This window comes from Raphanus sativus, chromosome 4 (assembly GCF_000801105.2).
Source record: "Raphanus sativus cultivar WK10039 chromosome 4, ASM80110v3, whole genome shotgun sequence".
Taxonomy (NCBI): domain Eukaryota; kingdom Viridiplantae; phylum Streptophyta; class Magnoliopsida; order Brassicales; family Brassicaceae; genus Raphanus; species Raphanus sativus.
In genome coordinates this window covers 18,787,317-18,810,637 of record NC_079514.1, presented here as the reverse complement: position 1 = coordinate 18,810,637, position 23,321 = coordinate 18,787,317, and the positions used below count along the sequence as shown (strand labels likewise).

The following is a 23,321-nucleotide window of genomic DNA, read 5'->3' as shown; positions in this document are numbered from 1 at the left end:
GTCTGTAAATCAAACCAGACTAAACCGGGCGATTTCCGCATGTCGAACCGTCGAGGAAACCGGACGCGTGTAAGGATCTGGACCGGCTGGACGACACGCGTCACTGTAGTTTCAACTCGACCGACACCACCTGGAAACCGTCGCCGGACCTACTCCACCGCACACCTCTTCCCGTCGGAGCTCATGAGACTGACTAGCCTCCGACGGCACCACCAACTTTCTTCAGAGCTTCACCATCGTTCACCGGAGAGCATCTTCTCATCACTCGAGAGCTTCATCCAGATAAACCAACCGGTGGTCTCTATAACCCACGAACCGAGAACCGAGAAAATTACCGACGGGCCAACGACGCCCTCCCTTAAGGTCCACCGAAACCCGGACCAACTAAAACCGACAGCGCTAGACTGAAGAAGCCCTAACCCTCCGGCGACAAAAACCGACGACGACGGATCTGACGAAGCCTCCACGTCGCGGGCACAAAAACCGACGGCGACGAAGCTGTCGGAGCCTCCGCCTCTCGGAGACAAAACACCATCACGCCGTACTCGAAACTTCACCGCACCAACCTTCCATAACCGCGCCATTACTCCAGTTTTGGAACCACCGCGGGGGCGCTATTTCCAGAGCTCAAGCAAGGCGGAGAGGAGAGGGGACGAGATGAAAGCGTATACCAACCTTATGCATTAACTGGAGGGGCTCCGGCGACGGCACGCACGCTCACGCGCCGGCCGTTCGCCGGACCCAAGCTTAGATCTACTTTCTCTTTCTTTCTTTGTGAAAAAAGTTTAATATGTTTTTTTTTATAGTAGATTTCTTAGTTTTACATTCTCTTTCTTTGTTTCCTATATAATGCAAGAAAGAACACTGACTCGTAATAGTTACAAACTTTGTCAGGCCTAAAAGATATGGGAACAAACGATACAACATGTTCAGGACCAATGAAAGCAACCTCTAACGGAGTCTTTCAAGGAGAGAATCCTCTTCATTACGCGTTACCTCTTCTGATACTCCAGATCTGCATCGTTCTTTTTCTCACTCGTGTTCTTGCTTTTATCCTTCGTCCTCTCCGGCAACCACGTGTCATCGCCGAGATAGTGGTAACGTTTCTTTATTCTTTTCAGCTTATTTCTTTACTATCGATCCATTTTTGGGTTCTGATTAAAACTCAAATAGGTTACCAGTTTGATCTATCATTCATTTATATGTAAAAGGATCTCCAATATTATTCCATTTTTTCCTCTATAATTTACTCTGAATTAGAATTACTCTATTTTAGAAAAAATGAGTGCCATTGGAGATGAATGTTACTAAACTGATGGACTTTTGGAACATAAGCATTATTGTTAGCGAGTCAACACCAATCATAGGCTTGAATTAGTCGTCCATGATATTTAATGACGTATATTACGAGGAATTTTCATCAGAATATTTATTTTCTTCCACAAATTTAGCTGACACGTTAAGCTTTTGAGTGTATATCACACACACATTATTATATTTATATGATGATCCATTTATATTCTTTATACTTCCACACGTTCCCATTAACGTTGGAAGATATGTTTCTTAAAATTTCCCTGAGATTGATTAATCATAAATGCATACTTTTCTTATGATTACCTGGCAAATAGTAGTAATACTCAATTTTAGTTTGTTTTTTTTTTGAAAAAATAATGTAAAATTAAGTTTGTGTGTTTGTCATATTGTGACTGGGGTTTCAGGGTGGAATATTACTTGGACCATCAGCTCTTGGGAAGAGTTCAAAGTTTCTCAGCACTGTTTTCCCAACAAAGAGTCTAACCGTATTAGACACACTTGCAAACCTAGGACTCCTCTTCTTCCTCTTCCTCGTTGGTCTCGAGCTCGATCCCAAATCCCTCAAGCGAACGGGAAAGAAAGCTCTCTCCATCGCTCTAGCCGGAATCACTCTCCCTTTCGTCTTCGGCATCGGGACTTCGTTTGCTCTCCGTAGCTCCATCGCTGATGGCGTTAGCAAAGCTCCTTTCCTTGTCTTCATGGGCGTGGCCCTCTCCATCACAGCTTTTCCCGTTTTGGCTCGGATTCTCGCTGAGATCAAGCTTCTTACAACTGATATTGGTAAGATTGCTTTGTCTGCCGCTGCGGTTAATGATGTTGCCGCTTGGATCCTACTTGCTCTCGCGGTGGCTCTCTCCGGCGACGGGAGCTCTCCGTTAACGTCTCTCTGGGTGTTTCTTGCGGGTTGCGGTTTTGTCCTGTTCTGTATCTTTGCCGTGCAGCCAGGGATGAAGTGGATAGCAAAACGTTGTCCCGAAGGAGAACCGGTTAAAGAACAGTACGTGTGTCTCACGTTAGGTGTTGTTCTTGCTGCTAGCTTCGTCACGGACCTTATTGGCATTCATGCGCTGTTTGGTGCGTTTGTGATAGGAGTTATCTTCCCTAAAGAAGGTAACTTCGCGAGTTCTCTGGTTGAGAAAGTTGAGGATCTCGTGTCAGGTCTTTTCTTGCCGCTTTACTTCGTCTCAAGCGGTTTGAAAACAGATGTGGCGACTATACAAGGAGCTCAGTCTTGGGGACTATTGGTTTTGGTTATTTTTAATGCTTGTTTCGGTAAAATCGTCGGCACGGTTGCGGTTTCTCTTTACTGCAAGGTTCCACTTGACGAGTCATTAGCACTCGGTTTCTTGATGAACACGAAAGGTCTTGTTGAGCTCATTGTCCTCAACATTGGTAAAGACAGAGGGGTAAGTACATAGATTCCACTTGTGAATATATATATTTTTATAAATTAACAATGTTGAGATTGTGATATCATATAAGCATTGACCTAACTCGAAACTTCATAAACTTATTAATTTTTTGTGTGTATCAATTTATCGAATATTAATTTATAAAATTTTATTATATTTATGCATTTACCTGATTTTTATGTTTCTTGCAGGTTTTGAATGATCAAATCTTTGCTATAATGGTTCTAATGGCTATTATAACCACGTTCATGACGACTCCTCTGGTTTTAGCGGTTTACAAACCGGGTAAATCCTCAACCAAAGGTGATTACAATAACCGAACGGTAGAGGAAACGAACCAGACCAACAAACCACTTCGTCTTATGTTCTGTTTCCAAAGCATAATGAACATTCCAACGATCGTCAACCTCATAGAAGCATCACGAGGCACGAACCGTAAAGAAAGTCTACAAGTCTACGCGATGCATCTCATGGAGCTTTCGGAGAGATCATCAGCTATACTAATGGCACACAAGGTCAGGAAAAACGGTCTCCCTTTCTGGAACAAAGACAAGTCTGGTAATACTTCTTCTTCCGACATGGTGGTGGTCGCGTTCGAGGCTTTCCAGAGACTCAGCCGTGTCTCAGTGCGTCCGATGACGGCGATCTCGGCGATGGCGACTATTCATGAGGATATATGCCGAAGCGCTGAACGCAAACGCGCCGCTATGGTGATTCTTCCGTTTCACAAGCACGTTAGGCTGGACAGGACGTGGGAGACGACAAGGAACGAGTACCGTTTGATTAACAAGAAGGTTATGGAGGAAGCTCCGTGTTCTGTCGCGATTCTGGTTGATCGTGGGCTTGGTGGTTCGACACGTGTCGCGTCTAGTGATTTCACGTTGGTGATAACGGTTTTGTTTTTTGGCGGGAGTGATGATCGCGAGGCGTTAGCGTTTGCGGTTCGTATGGCGGAACATCCTGGTATAAGCTTAACCGTGATTCTGTTTATTCCTAGTGAGGAGTTTAAACCGGAAAACGTGAAGCTGGAGATAACCGAAGATCAAGCCGGTTCATGTTCAGGGGAGACTAGGTTGACTGATATAGAGGCTATAACCGAACTTAAAGCAAAGGTTAAAGAACAAGAAAGCTCTCGTTCTGATTCAGATATCGAATCTCGGATCGTTTATGAAGATAAAATCGTGAAATGCCACGATGAAATCTGCGAGGTTATAAAAGAATATTCTAAAAGCAATCTTTTCTTGGTGGGGAAGTCACCGGAAGGTTCGGTGGCGTCAGGGTTAAACGTGGTAAGAAGTGACACGCCGGAGCTTGGGCCTGTCGGGAATTTGTTAACTTCGAGTGAAAGTGTTTCAACGTCCGCGTCGGTGCTGGTGGTCAAACAGTACGTCGCAAGCCGTGATTCTACGGCCGTCGGAGTTCTGAAGAACACCACAAAAGGAGTGTTGCCGGTTGAGGGTCTCGAGAGTCCTTAGAGGATTGATTGTCTTTGTGATTCCAAGACTCGAAAGGTCAAAAGATTTGGCTTGTATAATAACATCTGTTTCATCTTGTAAAATATTTAATGTGAATATATGATTGGGTTTGTTAAAAAATACATTTGATCTCTATATGGTAGTCCGTAAGCATCTATCTTATTAAAACAGAAATATTCTGTTGGACCTAACATTTATTTTGTAAGTTTTTAAATTAAATACATCTTTATACTTTATAGTTAAACATACATTAAATCACTAATGTTCCTTCTTTATACTACTATCCATGTTTCCAAACAATATACTTAATTCTTTATACTACTATCAATGTCCAAACAATATACTTATTTCTTTATACTACTATATCAATGTTTCCAAACAATATATTTTTTATACTACTATCAATATTTCCAAATAATACAATAATTAATCTTAGTTATTTTATATATATCATTTTCTCTTTAAAATTTTGTAGAAACATCATAATTTCATAAATTGCAAAATAGTGAACTTTAAAATTTCGATTATAAGATTACCAATTATGAAACTATTACAATTTAAATCTAATTAGATTACATATCGGTCATCCATCAGTTCAATCGGTTAGTCTCGGGTTTTAGTGATTTTTTAATATGAATATTTTAAAAACATAAATTGAATTGTCAGATCTTCTGATTAACCGGTATAATCACAATCGGGTTGAATTTAAAGATACTGATTTAAATGCAAAAAAATATTCTAAAATACACACTCTTAAAAATTACCAAAATATTTGTTAAATTTAGTGAAATTTTTCATCGTAAAATATTCCGCGCTTCAAAAGCGCGGGTCAAAATCTAGTTTGGATTAAATTAACAAAGCGGAAGTATAGCTTATAAAGCCCATTATTAGTCAACGTTTTGAACATGATTGTTTAGTCAATGTTTATAGTTAAAACATTTAAGAAATTAAATTTAGATGGAATTTTTTTATTTGGTCATCAAATTCATGTGCCGATCATCATTTTGATGCCAAGTTTGATTTTTTTTTTGAATTATACAGAAGTATCATGATTCCACAGAAATAGTCTAGATTAGTTATGTGTTACCACGTGTCGGTCTTCTGTCCCTGACGATATCGAAATATTAATTTTTCAGTGACTGAAATTCGAATTCTTGTAGCTTTAATTATCGTATTGGACTTTTGCTTCAAATTAAATTACCCCTAAATCACAAGTACTGGTTAAGTTTGATATTTATCTAGACTCGTGTAGATAATTGGCTGATGACAAGATAAAATGCAATCATGAAAGGTCGTCATCTAAATACAATCTCGTTTACACATCATGATTCATATGTTACACACATATATATGTATATTAATCAAAAAAAAACTTATATATGTATATGTTACAACTTGGTCCTAGTCCTGCGGACGGAGTATTTGAATTCTGAACTCGTACAGATTTTGGTTTATGATGAATATTATGTTTATGGATGTCCAGCCCATTAGATATTTACTTGTAATCTTGGCCCGTTTATGGCCCATTGTATTTAGGCCCATGTCGCCATGTATTTCCTATATAAGGAACACTTTGATTCAATAATAAAATACACTTTCACAACACGTTATCAGCACGAAACTCTGAAATCCCGAGCTACCTCAAAAACCCTAATTGACGGCGCCACTTCAAACAGCTCGTTTTCTTCAACCGTAAGGATCCAGACGACGAGCCACATATCAAATTGAAGCTCTTGACGAGACGAATCCAACGCCGTCGGCCGTGACTCTATCTGACGTCGGACGCGCTCTCAATCGCTATTCTAAGACGCGCCGTCAAGTGACCTAAAACCTTAATTTCGGCTGCAACTTCAAACTGTCATATCTCTCTAACCGTAAGGACTCAGATGACGATCAACCTATCAATTTGAAGCTCTCGACGAGAAGAATCCAGTGCCGCAAACGTCACATCAATCCGAGTTCAGACGCGCGCTCACCTCCCGTTTTAAGCTGCGCCGTCAAAACCCTAATCCATCTACGATCTCTCTTTCTTTGGTGGTCCGGTTTCAGATCTTCTCTAAACAAAGGTAAACTGTCTGAAACTCTAAAAGAGAACACAAACAATCGAATTTGGTTTGATGTTAAAGATTATGACAATTAAAATCTTGCAAAATCCCTAACAACTTAGATTAATAAGTCCAAACCCATCCATGAGTAAATCGGAGCTCTTAAACCTAAAGTTCGATATGAGATTGTTAATCAATTAAAATCACAGCCTCAATGGCTTGCTGAATCTCGAAAACATCATTGATCTGAATGATCAAATCGATTTTAAACTTTGAAGTTGATCATCTCCTAAAACATAATTATGATCGATTTCTTATAAACCCTAGAAACTTACTATAAAAAAAACTTTATATTTTCAGAATATTTCTAGAAAATGAAACTTTCTATTCTTAGAAATTTACTATAAAAGGAAACTTTCTATTTTCTGAAACTTACTATAAAAGGAAACTTTCTATTTTTAGAAACTTACTATAAAAGGAAACTTTCTATTTTTAGAAACTTACTATAAAAGGAAACTTTCTATTTTCAGAAAAATTATATTTTCAGAAACGTTCTATAAAAGGAAAAACTTTATATTTTAGACATATATCTAAGCCGTGTGACTTGTTTATTAGGAAAGCATTAACTCGATTGTTTGCTTGATCACACGATTTATATGATTGATTTTCTTATAAAGATTAAGTGATATATAATATGAGATGTCGAAAATCAACTTGGATTATGCTGTCCTAAATCTCTAAAGAGATAATAATTTTAAATGGGCACTGGATACCGAGGTTATCCTAAAGTCAAAAGGACTTGGTGAACGAATCACATAAGGCGATATTGCCAAACGAGAAAGATTGATACATGGCAATATTAGTTATTAGCCACCATCTAAATGAGAGTCTAAAGAAATCAGTACCCCAGTAAAGAAAATCCACTAGAACTTTGGACCGCCTTACAGCGGAGATATGATCACCATAAAACGGTGCTATTACCAAAGGATAAAATTTGAGTGGAAGAACCTGAGATTTCAATACTATAAGTCTGTGGATGAATACAACTCGGTTCTGTTTAAGATAGTTTCAATGTTGAAACAATGTGGTGAAGAAGTAACTGAACAAGACTTTCTCTAATGTGTTACTGCAACAGCAGTATAGAGAAAGAGGTTTCACCACCTATACTGATTTGATCTCCTGTTTACTATTGGCTGAGACCAATAATGAGTTATTAATGAGAAACAGTGAGATGAGACCTCCTGGTACAAAATCATTACCCGACATTTCTAGGCTGACTTTGGAGCCTAAGAAAGAAAGTAATCTCGTCCAGCACAACAACCATTCCGGCCCTAGCCGTGGGAAAGGTTATGGACGAGGTCGTGACACATTTACGACACATGGGCGAGGACGAGGCCGCAGTACCACACCCGGCTTTAGCCGTGGTCGAGGTCGAGGTCGAAGTGTGTCTTTTAAACCTTAAATAAAATCTTTTTTGTGTCACAAATGTGGTATGGGTAATCACTGGGCAAATAATTGCCAAACTCCAAAGCACTTGTATGAGCTTTACATAGAGAGTTTGAAGAAAAATCCGGAAGCCAACATGGCTTACCGAGATGGTGAAGATGACATGGATCATGACCATACTGATCAAATAGAGTATGAAACTCATGAAAAAGAAAATGATCAGATGGATTATGAGACTTCAGATGCCTTGAAAAAAAATCTCGACATCAAAACTCTATGATATGGATAAGAGTATATATGAGTTTATAAATAAGAGTATAGTCACTCGGCCAAGGCATTATATACACCTAATAAAAGACCCATTGAGTTATAAAGATTTAAAAATAAATGGTTTCCGCATTGAACCAATGGGCAAAAGAAATATAAATTCCTTAAGATTATAAAGAAAGTAAAAATCGCCCAAGGCATAAAAATGGTCGAGACTGTACTCCCAACTGATCTAAACTATGCTAAAAGATCAGTATGATAAAGGCAAAAGGCCTAGGTAACCAGATAGGTTGACCACAAAAATTTATACACTTTATGGCATGACTGGACTAGCCATCCAGGTCTTTAAAATTGATGCAAAGATTGATATCGAAAAAGGCACAAAAGAGTTATCCCATAGAATCTCACGTTGTGTAACATGTACACAAGGGAAACTCAATAGACTATAATGTTCCAAGCATCTAAAATATTTATAGCATGTTCATGAGGGGGAGAAATGACACTCCCGTGGTCCATGAACAACACTAAAAATCCGAGTGACATGGTCTATGACCATGATAGAACTTGGCCGAATTCTTTGTGATACAAAGATCACTAGCTAATGCTTGGGAACACATGGATTTACATGTAATAAAAATATGCATCAAGCCATATAAAGTGAGCATAGATATTCCCATCTAAGAATGATAAAGGGTCATGATCCAGACATAGACCATCCTAAGAGATTATGTATAGACCACCACAATAATATGTGCCGTCTAGGATGGAACCTCATAAAAAGATGAGATAAGATTGGGAATATATGTTGGATATGAGAATGCTTTCTCCCACGATTTTATAAGAAACCTTGAGCCAAAATATGGGTGATCAGATTAAGGCCAGGTTTACGGATTGCATGATTAAATCCGACTATCCAACATCAGGGGGAGAAAGAAATAAGCTGGTACAAGTATAAAGAAATGGAATGGTATTAACCATCCTTGTCTTGGCAAGATCCTCGGACCAGAGAATATGATTTAAGACGTCCAAAGAAAGATCATACAAAGCTAGCTAAAAGAATGCCAGACAAATTAGACCCGAAAAGAAAAGAAAAAGAATGACTAAGTCATACCAGCTTAAGCACCACGAAATTAATGTCCTAGAAGAGACATAATCAAGTTGCTATAGAGTCTAAAGATAGACCAACATGTTCCATAAGATAAGGAACCTCGGAAATAAAAAGAAAGGTGCAAATAAAAGACATATCTGAGGTCATAAGAGAAACCAGACTAGACATTTAGATAAGGTTGCGCAGCTGAACATCTAAGATACCAGACCATGTAGTTTGGGACGCCAAACTGCAAGGTAATAAAGGTTCTTAGTAAGAATGAAATCTCCAATCGATTAGTTCATGTCTGGAACACAATGGAACACTATAAAAGAAGTGTCGACACATACATACACAAAAGATAAAGATGCATAAGAAAATAGCACTTGAGTTTAAAAGATATAAGCGAGGATCAGAACCCACGAGAATACAAGAATGCATTCATAGACTAAAAGAAACTGTGGGGGTTTAAGAAAGATTCAAAGAATCTATAAAAGAGATGGGTGTATTGGCCATATATAGAAACACCATCTGATAAGATAAAACCAGTGAAAAATGGGTCCTGTGTGGGAAAGGAAAAGAAATCGTGAGACATGGACTAAGGTGTTCATATTCCTATTTAAAGCATTCAAGGAATGACTTTATTACACAAGGATACTCACAAAGACCAAGGAACAGATTATAAGGAGATCTACTCCTATGTGGTGGATGCTACTACAAATCCGAAAGTGATAAAGGTCTGGATATAAGAAAAGGGAAATGTAGTAAGCAGCATGATTGATCACTGGATAAAGAAATGATAAGAGTATCAGAAAGATGAGAAAAGAAATTCTCATAGAATAGTTTTGTTCCTAAGCTATTCATGGACTGAAACGAAAGGCAGCTGCATATAAAGCATATAATGCATGTAAAGGATAAGACTAAGTAATACTTAGTGAAAGGAGTTCTATAAGAACGTCCCTGAACACTCCATGAATATATTATGAAGGAAATTCCTTGTGTTCATACTTAAAGAAAGGATGATTAGATCGATTGATTCTTGGACATGCTATGATAAGAATACAATGATCTATAGTGGAGATGATAGCCATGAATATGTATTGAGATCTATGATCCAAAGTACCAAGAATAGAATGTGATATGGTCAAAAGAGAATAAGAGGATGAATCCATCAGATTCACGACCAAAGACCCATATCAACTAGGATCACGTCCAACCTAGTTCGACCTTAATCATCTTGGTTCTAGTCCAGCCCGTTCCGATCCGTTCCCTTCTGTCTTGTCCGACCTGAAACGTCCATAGTAAGGGGAAAGGGATATTGATCCAAAAGTGGCTTAGTTTTGATGAACATCAAATTATAGCATGATAGTCATTCATGAACAAGTTATGGACATATAATAAAGAAGGTTCATGAAGAGTTTGGTCAAAAGCTATGAACGGGACACACACAATGGACATAGCATGATCCGAGTAGATCATGGATATACTAAGGCATTCATGGTCAAAATTTATCTAAGAAAGATGGACCATGTAATCATCTCGGTCTTGTTCCGGCCCCGTTCCGGCTCGGTCTCCTCGATCCTGTTCCGACTAAACCGGTTCCAATGACCACTATATTCAAATCGTGGTATGGTTATGGAAAAGGCATGTGTCCTTGGTCCAGGAAATACTTTACATAAGTACTTTTAAGACTTATGCACATCCGACCAAAAGAAATGTATTGATATGATTGGCGCCTTCATATGGCAAGCCATACTAGGTCGGATAAGATTTATGGATATGTTCAGACCAGAAGACATTGATACTAAAGCCATACACGTCCCCTGCCATAAGTGTTATTGGCACTTTACTTAGATAAATTTGGCATGTCCGAACATGAGACAATGAGACATGATCAATATATATCCTAAGTTGCCTTCTAAGGAACTAAAAGTTTGAGATTGATTTATACTAACAAAACCCAAAAGAAAAGGGATTGTTTGGTTTTAATAAATGTTACAGGTTTATACAAGGTCTCAAACAGGTTATACACATTTGGAGAATGATGAAGAAGCACAAAGTACTACAAGTTCAGTCATGAGAAATGTTAGCCGACTTCTTCACCATGACTACACCAACTACACATCTATGAAGTCTACCTATCCGTTTGGGACGTGGCAACAGAAGGACCAGTTCAAGACTTGGCGCCCATGAAGCTAAACCATCAAAGTGTCCATGCGCCAGACTTGAAGAACGGAGGTCCAGAACAGGGGGAGTAGTGTTTGTTGTACTCTTTTTCCTTCACTTCGGTTTTGTCCCACTGGGTTTTCCGAGTAAGGTTTTAATGAGGCAACATTAAGCACACTACAAGCTCTATATGGTTCTGGCATCCAAGGGGGAGTGTTATGAATATTATGTTTATGGATGTCCAGCCCATTAGATATTTACTTGTAATCTTGGCCCGTTTATGGTCCATTGTATTTAGGCCCATGTCGCCATGTATTTCCTATATAAGGAACACTTTGATTCAATAATAAAACACAGTTTCACAACAAATAGTAAATTCATAATCATATATTATGTAAAGAATCAGATTTTTGTCGGCATATGTTCTATTAAAATAACTTAGTAGCCAATACCATCTCATTCCAACTAGACCACAACTCATCACTAAACATTTTTCTCATCCATATAAATCGTTTTACACCCAACCTCACCTTCCCATTAAACTCAAAACTTCAAACGCAATGACAACCATTCATCTAACTCTAGCTCCTCTCCTCATCCTCGCGGCTGTCCTCCTCTCCACGGAGATAACTGCTCAGCCCGCGGCTCCAGCTCCTGGCCCGGCCGGTCCTATCAACATCACGGCGATCCTTGAAAAAGGCGGTCAATTCACTACTTTTATTCATCTTTTAAACACAACACAAGTCGGAAACCAAATCAACATCCAAGCCAACAGTTCATCAGAAGGCATGACCGTGTTTGCACCAACAGACAACGCTTTCCAAAACCTTAAACCCGGAACCCTAAACAAACTAAGCTACGACGACCAAGTTAAACTCATTCTTTACCATGTTAGTCCCAAATTCTACACATTGGATGATCTGCTCTCCGTAAGTAACCCGGTAAGGACTCAAGCTTCAGGACGAGACGGTGCGGTTTATGGACTTAATTTCACCAGTCAAGGGAACCAAGTCAACGTATCAACCGGTGTCGTTGAAACACGTGTTAGTAATGAATTAAGGAAAGAACGTCCTCTTGCGGTTTACGTGGTGGACATGGTATTGTTGCCGGAAGAGATGTTTGGAGAAAACAAGGTCTCGCCAGCGGCACCTGGTCCAAAATCAAATTCTCCTGATGTCTCCGATGACTCAGACAAAGCAGGGGCTCCGTCGGATAAGTCTGGCTCCGGCGAGATGAAGGCTGGAATAGGATTTGCTCTTGGACTTATTTTCTTTTTTTTGAAACTCGTCGTTTGATTTGGGTTTCTTTATGCTTTTTTCTTCTTTTTAATATTTATTTTATTGTGGGTTTGTTATAAAAGAAATTTTGTTGATATGATGCATGAATTGGAAACTGAAATAAGAGGTTATATTTCAAATTGTGCGTATATGATTATATAACTTTTTCTGTGAATTTGATCTTAAAATCGAAAGAAAAAATCGTTCCAATTGAATCTATTTTATTAACTCAGAGTCCAATTTTTTTTGTTTGTCATCAGCGTAAACAAAACTCTCATCTAGACTCGGATAACCAAGCTAGTTTGTCACTTCGTGCTAGTTTGTCCGTCTGCTTATTCTGCGTTCGTGGTACATGAATTATCTCTGAGTTAATGAAAATGTCTTTAAAAGTCTTTATGTCTTCTAAATAACTTGCAAAAGCTGACAATTGCTCTGGTTCCGAAACCATCTTTATCAATTGGGAACAATCCGTTGCAAACGTAACCTTGAACTGACGTAAATTTCTCATATATTCCATTGCCCATATCAGTACCTCGACTTCAGCATGAAAGGGAGAGAGACACGCTCTGACATTCCTTGCTCCCATTAAACTATCAAAACCTTCTAAAGTACTATACCAACCTTGTCCCGAGGCTTTCTCTTTGTCTTTCCATAAACCATCACTGAAACACCATCTCCTTGGTCTTGATGCAGGGATGATTTCATCAATCTGTCTCCCTTGAATCTGAATATTCGTATTCTGTGCTATTTTTATCTATTTATAAACGTTGTCATTTAAATTTGCACCTATTCATATTTCATTAGAAACATGAGACCTTTTTATATATCTCCTTATTTCTACTAATATTACATTATATGCAATTGGGAATGGAATATTCTATAATTCAGAAAAAGAATTTTAACTCCAACCATATATGTGAATGGATAAAATTAACTTATTATTACTTAAAATCATGTAATGCTATGTATATTTATATTTATCAACCAAAATGATGAAGGGGATTTGCTTCTACTAATCTAATACCGAACGAGATTAAAAATATTTTTTCCAAAGTAATTATCACTTTAGGGTCTGCTTTAGCACATTTAATCTAATTCAAAATACAGTGAAGTAAAATTGTAAACTAAAAAATTGTCTAATGAACGGAGTCTACGAAAACTAATCAAAAAATATTTTGAAATCGCTAACTGTACTTTTATTTTATAAAAAAAAAATCTTTTACCAAATGGTAGAGATAACATATCAAAAATTTTAGTTTTATGCGTCACATTCTTTTATCTTTTCTAAAAAAATAGTAATAAATAATTTTGAATTTGTACCGAATATGGTAACCATATAAAAACAAATTTATAAGATAATAATTAATTTTATTTATTTTAAACTAAACCAGAATAATTGAATTCAGACCAAATCGAAATTCATAAATAATCAAACGGTTCGTATATTTCTTGAACCAAAAACCTAAAATTAGAATCGAAATTGAACCAAACCGAAAACAAAAACTAACAACCTAAAAGCAAACAGAAAACCAAGCGCCTATGCCTAAACATATTAGTAAACAAACAAACATGTTAATAAATTTGTCAAAAAAAAGAAAAAGAAATTTCGCGCTTTCGAAGCGCGGGTACTATCCTAGTTAATTTTAAAATAGAGTAAAACAAAACGAGAAGAATCTCACAGTTCATAGTAGACGACTAGTGAACATTATGTATACAACTTTAATAATATGGCTCCTCTAATTGTCACAAATGAAAGAATAATAAGAACAAGAAGAAAACGATTGAACGAAAACAAAATGTAGTAACGCAGATCGTTCATTTCCTAAATTAATACAAATATTTTGTTCTACAATATTTTAAAGTTAGAAAAGCGAAAACAAACAATAAATAAAAAATGCTTTTTGGTAGTAAATGGTTTAAAGTTTTGCAACGAAGATGAAATTACGATTCTCACTCATTCATAATTGGTAAAGCTCCAAACGTTCCAAGGTTGATTATGTATGAAGAAGATGACTAAGAAATTTCATTCATTAAAAGATAACGGGAAACCGCTTTCCGGCAAGAGAATGTCAAATTACCGGTGGTCATGTGATAGGGATATCTGAGTGTAGGCGGATTCGAACTCAGTTTGCTTAGCAACGCTGGAACATCATGCTATCATTTTATTCTAAGAAATTTTATTCTAAGAAATTACCGGTGGTCATGTGTTAGGGATAACTCATTCATTTTATTCTAAGAAATTTCATTCATTTATTTTTTTTTCTTGAGTAATTTTGGTCACGAAGTTACCTTATATATATGAAGTTTAAAACCATACATGGGTACGTGACCAAAAAAAAACCCATACATGGGTACATCATGTGTCATTAAAACTCATCTTCTACGCTTTTATTTTCCGTAATGCACTTTCAGTAAAAAACTAATCTTCTACGTTCTTTCTTGCTAGCTACGTTTTTGTCTTCTCTCTTAGGTGATGACCGGTACTCAGATGATTCAAAATGGGAGTAGTTTGGGACTGGACTTTGCTTCGTCTTCGCTCAATGTCGGATCACATAATTTATATACCTTAGGCTTCCACATCATGTTGCCCACGAGGCCACGACAGAGTTCTTTTCTGATTTTGTCAAATGATGTGAATTGTACATTTTGTGACTAAAATAATTCCAAAAAGAGAAGTGAAATGCTGCATAAGAGAACGACTTTGTAAAAATATCAGTCAACTATTGATAAGCAGAATGTGATTAAGAAGCATTGAAAATACAACTAACTCTCGGATGTAATAGTTATTTAGGTCTAAATGCTTAATTCTAGAGTGGTATTATAATCACTAGGGGCGGAGCTCCGCGCAAGCGCGGGGATGTTAAAAATACATATTTATTGTAGTTGAAAATATTATAAGAGATGGAGTCAAGTATTTTGATTAGTATAGTCTTAAAAAGAAGAGAAGAGATGTTCAAATTCATATTAATGCACTTAGTATAATGCTTGATATTCTATTTAACTGGAAGTGCAAATAAAGATAGAGAATTGCATGATTACTGGTGGAGTTGGATGAAGATAGAGAACTGCATGGTTGCCGGTGGAGTTGGCCAATGAGTTTAGTCGCAATATGGGACTCCGTATCCCTCCAGCTATCCCTGGAAAATATTATTGACAAGCTGGGTCTTGAAAATATTTTTGGTCTTAGAGTGGTTCCTGGTTTTGACAAGAACAAATAATTAAAAAAAAACAAAAAGGAAATTGTCGTTCTAGATCCTTTTCTTAACACTATGTTATGCTTCAAAACTTCTTTTTTTAATGTGTGATCTCTTCTTAATAGTTTGTTTTGTCTCAAAAGTTATAAAGTCGGTTGTTTCGAATTAGAGGAAGAGGTTGTTAGGTTGTTCAAAAAAAAAAGAGGAAGAGGTTGTTATTGAGTCGTTGTTTTCCCGCAAAAATAGATAGCTGTGTCTGGTCTCTGTTAATTATGATTTAAATAAAAGATTAATACATCTGAAAACATGGTTATTTGAAAGCAAGCAAGAACGCATTAGGTGTGAAAATAGTTTCTTACAAAGGAATCAAATGAAATATAATGTAATAGATCTTTTTATCGAGCAACTTAAAATTATTGCAGAAACCTCCTTTTCGAGTTTGAGGATAGCCATGAAAGCTTCTTGAAGTACATCAACTTTACCTATGGGCCTGTTTTACACCATTCACATCAAATTTTCATTAAAACAGAAGTAAAAAATAATAATTTATCCCTTACTTTACAACAATGGTGACATTGTGATTGACACATTGGTTGCAGTGAGAGATGAGGGAGATCTGTCTAATTTTTTGCTGCAGCAGAGTGCAAGAGACATAGTACAAACCATTTTGTCTCAAGATATAGTTTTGGCTCACCATCCAAGCCCTCTATATAGCTGAAAATTTCCGAGCAATCCGAACCTTGCAAATAAAATAAGTTTCTTGTGTGTTCACCAAGAGAAAAGATGCAGCATTTAGTATTCTAATTTAAAGATGAAACATATTTAAACTTTGTTGGAAGCCTATTAAATACCTGCTTGTCAGAGTTGGAGAGGAAGTTGTTGAGATCTCCAATCAGGAGGAGTAAAGATTCCCATGAATTCACTCTGCTCTTTCATGCCTTTTTTCCTCTCTCAGATCTGAGTTGGCAGATATATGACCTTTAGCTCTTGAAATCATGCAGCAACAGCTTTATTAACCTTCAGCTGAATGAAGAATAAAGCATCCAACATCCAAGTAAGTTGAACCACAAAGTAAATCAATCATGAAAGGAGATGAAGTTTATATACTGAACTTACATTGGCGGCCTGAGTAGCATCCTTTTTTGCGTCCACGACCTCCTTTCTTCTCAGGCTCGGCTTTTAGAGTCTCACCTTCTATCCCATTCTATCAAAGCACACTAACTCAATTAAGAAAAATCATGTTCTTTAACCAACAAAAAGGCAAAAAGGAGATTTGCTTTTGTGATATCCTCCATTTTCTCAAAAATAAACTCAGAGTAGAGTTGGGTCTGAGTCAAGAGCTCATCCAGTTTAGTAAACTGGGTATCATTCAGATCAGGAGCTTCACCGGACGCAGCACAATTGGCTTTCTCCTCATCATCCCGAAGTTTGGCTAGAAGTATCTCTTTCTCTAGAAGAATCTCCTCACAGTATTCCTTCAAGAGTCAGAAACAGGGTTCAAATCAGGTAATGAAAATTAATACCCATCAAAGAAAACGCTGAAACTCAAAACAATCAAGAAAACGTGAAATCCAGAACAAACCTCTTCAGTGAGAACGAAATTCGTTGAATCGGCAGAAATATCTTTATCCGTTTTTCTGTCGCTGCCATTACAGAATCCCTAAAAATCAAAAATGAAAAGCAAGAAAAAAAATCAAAAGAGATATCGATTATTTCAAAGCAGGAACCTAAACCCCTCCCCCTGGTTCTGAATGTCCATCGTAATCTCAACCTGCTTATATTTACAGATTTGAGATGAAGGAAACTGAGGAGTCACCATGAAAACTGGATTCAATGTGAATAACAGATATGGAAAATTAAAATAAATACACTGAACCACCAGGAAGGTCAAGAGATAGCGACATAGGATGCAAAGAGATGAGATTAGGAGACGTCGAGGTTGAGTTCTTGAAGCAGGATCACAGGGAAGCCCTAAGGGGGTAACTCTTTAAACGCAGAGTTTTATTAATTTATCAGACCAAACACTAAAGACATAAATCAGACAAACACATAAACCAGTCTACCGACTAAAGAAAACCGAAGCGGGTCCCACTATCATTAAAAAATATCCGACGTGGACACTCTCATAAGAGAGAAAAGTGCCCCATTATATATACTAGATTTCTTTGCCGCGCTACGCGCGGCTTATGCTTTTTAAATTATCTTTTATTAGTTTATATATACCGCCAAATATAGTATATATATTTGGTGAAGTAGAAATAAAATAATTATAATCAAAATTTAAAATACTTTTAATATGTGTGAAAATCCAAATATAATTAATACTTGAGAAATTTATAATCACTATACGTTAGAAAAAACTTCACCATGCAGTTCCGAGTTGAGCTAAAATAAAATATAACAAATTTTGATAAGATCAATTTTTTGAAAAAACTTATGTAAATATATGTTCATAATATAAATATAAATTAAAAATTAATGTATAAAAATATTATATAAATATAATGATTATATTTATATTTTTTTTCTATTCACAGTAAAGTATATATTTAGTTTTTCTTTATATTTTTAAATGTTCGATGTTATTTTTCATTTTACACTTAAAATGCATTTGCATTTATTGTATACCCCATATAATCGAATATGAACGATATAGAACTTGTATCTATAAAATTTAATTAATACACATACCGTGAAATCATATGTTCTTCATATTTTAACATAAAACACACATCAATTTATATAAATCTAAAAAGGATATATTTGTAAATTAAATAAATATGAAAACCCTAACATTATTAAGTTATAGAAATTTTACTGTTTTGGAAATGGAAGGAATATAAATTAAACCTCAAGTTTTAAAATAAATTAACTTTTTTTGTTTATATTATATCTTTTTGTCATCATTATATCATTAATTTGTTTTCTTGAAATATTGAAAGGTACATATGAGATGGTGAGCGAGAATGCAAATGACTTTTTTTAGTTAAACCTTAATTATGGTCCAAATACTTATATTATATATTTTATACATTTAGATTTTCATCTAAATAAATTTTATTCACTATGGGTTCAAACTTGTAGAGGCCTCGTGTTTTGTTTCCTACTATATTATTACCTTTTTAATAATATTGTCATAGAATAATATGTCTGTGGTTCTGCACATAGATTTTGGCATAAGTAATGCATTTTTTTCTTTAGGAAATAAGCTGAAGTTTCAATGCTCAGTTTATGCATAGTTAGTAATCAATAAAACTGAAACGATGTACACAAAAAAATAGAACGTACAAAAATTCAACTGAAAAATTGGTTGAAGCCACAATGCCATATTCTTCTTGAGCTTTAGTTCTCCAAAAAATTGTTCATAAAACTAATAACATCTGGCATCAGTTTAAAAACTCAGGCTCTTATTATTTTATAACTATCAACACGGCCACATGCAACAAAGTTAAAGTAGATTTTGACATACTGTATGTTAATCTACTTTATTAGTACCATGGGGATTTCACAGTTGCACGAAACTCCTGCTCCACCCACTGAACCATTCTGTCGAGAGCCACTGCGTTTATACTTCATCCGAGCTATCTCTTTTTCTTTTGTCACTTTCTCTTCCTTCATCAATGCTTCTTGTCTCTGCAACTCAACAATCTTCTTTGAGGCTTGTTCGACATTGTCTTCCAGCTTCCTTCTTTTATTGTCTTTCTCTGCAGCAACTTTCAACTCTTCCAATGCCCGTGTCTGGCTTCTTTGATGGACAATAGCTTGTCGATCTTAGATCGAGGCGCTGCAATATCAAACCCGTGTTTCTCCAGCTTGAGAAAGCAATCTTTGATCCTGTTTATTGCAAAAACAAAAAAACAGTAATTAAAACAAATTCATTTATATCTTTTGATACCAACAAAGATGAAAACTTGAGTCAAATATCAATAATAAAAAGGGAAAATACTAACATTCACTTTCCCTCTTTGATTCTTCATTTCTTGTGTTTTTACCGCTGGTTTTGTCTGCCTAGTTGCAGCTACACCAAGGAACCACCGATGAGTAAAACTTATATAGCTGGAAACAGTTCGTGAAGTTAAAGCATTGCTTTTTTAACACTTACTTTCTGCTATTTCCGGTTTCCTTGTGTTGTTCCCATTCATCACAGCATTAGCCATTTTACTTCCTAAATCTCTACATAAGTAACAACTTACTTTTTTTTTGTTTTGTTTTCCAAGTTCCATCTTTCCACTTCACGGATGGTCTTAACTGCAAGTGCTCAAAGTCCTTACTCTGCTTGCATGGTCCCAACAGGACACCGTATCTGTCCCCACAGAGAACCATGCTTACTACACATGGACACCATCCGCACTCGAGCAGGGCATCCACATTCTCCATCAACCCTAAAGTTCTTGAACCAAAAGGCGGTGGTGAAGGCCGGATCTCAGAGTAAGGAACGCTAGTCTTGGTGTATTCATCTTCTCCACCGTTCAGACTCTTGTACTTCACCAGTAATTTCCTGTCTTCATTCTCCTTTATGGTTATAGCCGGAACCCAAATATTACCAAAAGGCTCAACCTTTGTTCTGACTTCTACATTCGTTCCAGTGCTAAACTCCGAGTCAACTAATACCTTCAGCCACACGCACAAATTAAGAAAAAAACAGTAATTAAAAAGATGAAAACTTTAATTGAAAATCAATAATAAAGGGGAAAGACTTTTACTCGTTTTTGGCACCGAAACCACTCTTCATCTTTCCAAACCATATGTGGACGCAAGTCCTTACGTTCAACCTCGATGACATCAGGTTTGAATCCGAGGTACACCAAGTAACATCCACTACCCAAAACTTTAAAGAGAAACAAAAACTTTTTAAAGTTGAACGAATTCATTATTTTAAAATTTTGAGACTCTTTCCTTATCGATTGTGTATTCAACTAATTACTTTATTTAAATGCAGGAGCAAAATCTAAAGACTACATCGAATCTTAAAACAATACTAGATCTTGACCCGCGCTTTGGAAGCGCGGAATATTTTACGATGAAAAATTTCACTAATAACTTAATAAATATTTTGGTAATTTTTAAAAGTGTGTATTTAAAATATTTTTGCATTTAAATCAGCGTTTTTAAATTCAACCCAATTGTGATTATACCGGTTAATTCGGAGATCTGACAATTCAATTTAGGTTTTTAAAATATTCATATTAAAAAAAATACTAAAACCCGAGATTAACCGATTGAACTGTTGGATGACCGATATGTAATCTAATTTGATTTAAATTGTAATAATTTCATAATTTGTAATCTTATACTCCAAATTTAAAAGTTCATTATTTTACAATTTATGAAATTATGACGTTTCTACAAAATTTTAAAAAGAAAATGATAGATATAACATAACTAAGATTAATTATTGTATTGTTTGGAAATATTGATAGTAGTATAAAAAAATATATTGTTTGGAAACATTGATAGTAGTATAAAGAAATAAATATATTGTTTGGAAACATAGATAGTAGTATAAAGAAAGAAACATTAATGATTTAATGTAAGTTTAACTATAAAATATAAAGGTGTATTTAATTTAAAAACTTACAAAATAAATGTTAGGTCCAATAGAATGTTTATGTTTTAATAAGATAGATAACTCAGAGATGATATGATATGGAATATTAGAGAGCTTACCATAAATGTCACCTTTGAGGTCACAATTAGCTTCGAAATCCACATGTGAATGGAACCAGAACCGGTCCTAGTTTGAGTCTGTAAATGGTGCCTAGTTTGATTGAGGTCCTGCAAGTATTGTTGAACCCTTGCATCACAGTGCCCTGTTGGAATATAATTGGAGATCAGTTTTAGAAATACAGACCATTCTTGCAATACCTCTGATTTGATTTATCCAAATCCCGAACTCAACTTGATGGAAGAATCATCGAAACGACCCGATCCGATCCACAAACCGCAGGAATCTCCGGCAACCAGATTCTCCTTCCTAAGACTCCTTCTCTGGTTCGATTAGTTGAGCCGCCTTAAAACTCTGATCTCGTGGTCCCTCTTCTTCCTCCTCGCTATCATCGTCCCAATGATCTCACACTTCGTGCTAATCTGCACCGATTCCGATTTCAAACTGCATCGTCCCTACGACGCATTGGTGCAGCTCTCTCTATCGATCTTCCCCGGAATCTCGTTTGTCATCCTCTCCGATTGATCTTGAATCTTGTGAGAGAGCATTGTGTTGAATGGTATATTTATTGATCTTGATAGTGGGGAGGTCCATCGGCGGAGATAAACGAAGAGTGTAAAAGGGATAGGGAGAAGTCACCGACAAACATTTAAAGTTGGTGAAATGGGTTTAACGGGCTATTGTTAAATGACGAAACCCAATTAATTCACAGCTTATCCAACGTGGCAGAATCTCTTCTTTCCTATTGGTCGATTTATTTGTCTTACGTGGACACTCTAAGGGAACTTCGTATTCTCCTTTTAGTAGTGTAATAGATGATGATTTGTAGAATTTGAAAAGAAATAATTAAAATTTTGAATTATAATTTTTTGAATTGTATTTTTTGAATTTATTTTTTATATTAATTAAATTTTTTCCATCAAAATTAACTATGTTTCACAATAATAATGTTTTAAAAAAAATAAGTTTGAAATTTATTATATTTTTATTAGGTAACAATGATAATTTGTAAAATTTGAAAAGAAATAATTTAACTTACTATTGACTGAATAATAAATATTTTATTTATAACTGAGGCCATGTGAATGGAATAAATGTTGAATGCATGGCTTAAAACATTTTTTGAACATTTTTGACATAAAACTTTTGGCATCAACATCTTTGTTATGTGAGAATTGTATGTTCATATTTTTGATTATGTATTTTATTTTATTTAACATGAATTTATAAAATAATTATTGTAATGTATCCATTATTTTTATCATATATTTGTTTTTATTATCTTATTATTTTATAGATTTTTGAATAATGCATGTGTATTTAAAACCTACATTTAAGTTATGTTCATCAAATAAATTTTTGTTGTTATTTAAATAATAATATATTAAATAAATTAACTTTAGTATTGATTTTTTAATTTATATTTAACTTATTGAGTTTGGGTATAGTTAGTAAGGGTCATCTATCCATCTTTTTTTTTTTTTACAAGAAGAATAACATTTGAGACATCATAATAACAATAAGATTTGAAATACACGATATTAAATGTACTAAAAATGTGTAATTATGTTACCATATTTTTTAGTTCATCTTTCATATCTATTTTCTTATAAAAACTAATTTGAAAATAAAAGTTAAAGAAATTATTTTGATTAGGAATTACACGAAGCTACTCTTCTAAAATGAGTATTCTATAGCTAATATCATTCAATGAAAATATTAGTTTAGTTATTACTCCATCCGTTTTATTTTTAAGTGTCATTTTAAAATTGTGTACACAGAAAAAAAATTAATTTTGTATATTTTTTATATATGAACATCTTTACCAACATATATGATCACATTTCAACTAATAAAATATAAATTGACTCATAAATTTTGTATCGAAATTCTGAAACAACATTTATTTTATAATGAAGTATTTCTGTGCAACAATCTATATATATAAAGAAAAGCACTCTCTTCTTTGA

General features: G+C 35.5%; 3 protein-coding genes and 1 long non-coding RNA gene across 8 annotated transcripts; 2 read left to right on the top strand and 2 right to left on the bottom strand.

Moving 5' to 3' along the window:
* The first annotated feature begins 806 nt into the window (after positions 1 to 806).
* LOC108831320 (cation/H(+) antiporter 17-like) lies at positions 807 to 4,307 on the top strand. The gene is made up of 3 exons (XM_018604877.2): positions 807 to 1,097; positions 1,722 to 2,723; positions 2,921 to 4,307. The coding sequence occupies exons 1-3, from the start codon at positions 906 to 908 to the stop codon at positions 4,202 to 4,204; spliced, it is 2,478 nt and encodes an 825-aa protein (XP_018460379.1). The 5' UTR covers positions 807 to 905; the 3' UTR covers positions 4,205 to 4,307.
* Positions 4,308 to 11,691: 7,384 nt separating this feature from the next.
* Positions 11,692 to 12,639, top strand: LOC108852232 (fasciclin-like arabinogalactan protein 9). The gene has a single exon (XM_018625736.2). It carries the CDS (start codon positions 11,776 to 11,778, stop codon positions 12,508 to 12,510), a length of 735 nt encoding a protein of 244 aa, XP_018481238.1. The 5' UTR covers positions 11,692 to 11,775; the 3' UTR covers positions 12,511 to 12,639.
* A 2,452-nt stretch (positions 12,640 to 15,091) lies between these two features.
* LOC108848876 (uncharacterized) lies at positions 15,092 to 17,711 on the bottom strand. 4 transcript variants are annotated; one of them, XR_008944042.1, is made up of 7 exons: positions 17,556 to 17,711; positions 17,269 to 17,346; positions 16,803 to 17,161; positions 16,538 to 16,709; positions 16,244 to 16,445; positions 15,532 to 16,176; positions 15,092 to 15,106 (listed from the first exon to the last, which is right to left on the bottom strand). It is a non-coding gene; the product is annotated as an uncharacterized LOC108848876 (long non-coding RNA). The 4 variants fall into 4 exon arrangements; XR_008944043.1 differs by having other exon boundaries at positions 17,269 to 17,457; positions 17,556 to 17,698; XR_001949101.2 differs by having other exon boundaries at positions 16,244 to 16,425; positions 17,269 to 17,708.
* A 1,268-nt stretch (positions 17,712 to 18,979) lies between these two features.
* Positions 18,980 to 22,163, bottom strand: LOC130511593 (DUF724 domain-containing protein 7-like). Of its 2 annotated transcripts, none has more exons than XM_057008781.1 (4): positions 20,390 to 20,653; positions 19,789 to 20,297; positions 19,637 to 19,704; positions 18,980 to 19,520 (listed from the first exon to the last, which is right to left on the bottom strand). In XM_057008781.1, the coding sequence occupies exons 1-2, from the start codon at positions 20,555 to 20,557 to the stop codon at positions 19,860 to 19,862; spliced, it is 606 nt and encodes a 201-aa protein (XP_056864761.1). In that variant the 5' UTR covers positions 20,558 to 20,653; the 3' UTR covers positions 18,980 to 19,520; positions 19,637 to 19,704; positions 19,789 to 19,859. The 2 variants fall into 2 exon arrangements, with proteins under 2 accessions (XP_056864761.1, XP_056864762.1); XM_057008782.1 differs by lacking the exons at positions 18,980 to 19,520; positions 19,637 to 19,704 and adding exons at positions 21,354 to 21,496; positions 21,586 to 22,163 and having other exon boundaries at positions 20,196 to 20,290; positions 20,390 to 20,514.
* Positions 22,164 to 23,321: the final 1,158 nt, after the last annotated feature.

Excerpts from the sequence above, each read along its gene's own strand:
- LOC108831320 (XM_018604877.2), top strand. The coding sequence starts at position 906 with ATGGGAACAAACGATACAACATGTTCAGGACCAATGAAAGCAACCTCT. Across the intron at positions 1,098-1,721 it reads GTGTCATCGCCGAGATAGTG|GGTGGAATATTACTTGGACC; the intron begins GTAACGTTTCTT and ends CTGGGGTTTCAG. Across the intron at positions 2,724-2,920 it reads ACATTGGTAAAGACAGAGGG|GTTTTGAATGATCAAATCTT; the intron begins GTAAGTACATAG and ends TGTTTCTTGCAG.
- LOC108852232 (XM_018625736.2), top strand. The coding sequence starts at position 11,776 with ATGACAACCATTCATCTAACTCTAGCTCCTCTCCTCATCCTCGCGGCT.
- LOC130511593 (XM_057008781.1), bottom strand. The coding sequence starts at position 20,557 with ATGAATTCGTTCAACTTTAAAAAGTTTTTGTTTCTCTTTAAAGTTTTG. Across the intron at positions 20,298-20,389 it reads GGTTTCGGTGCCAAAAACGA|GTATTAGTTGACTCGGAGTT; the intron begins GTAAAAGTCTTT and ends GTGTGGCTGAAG.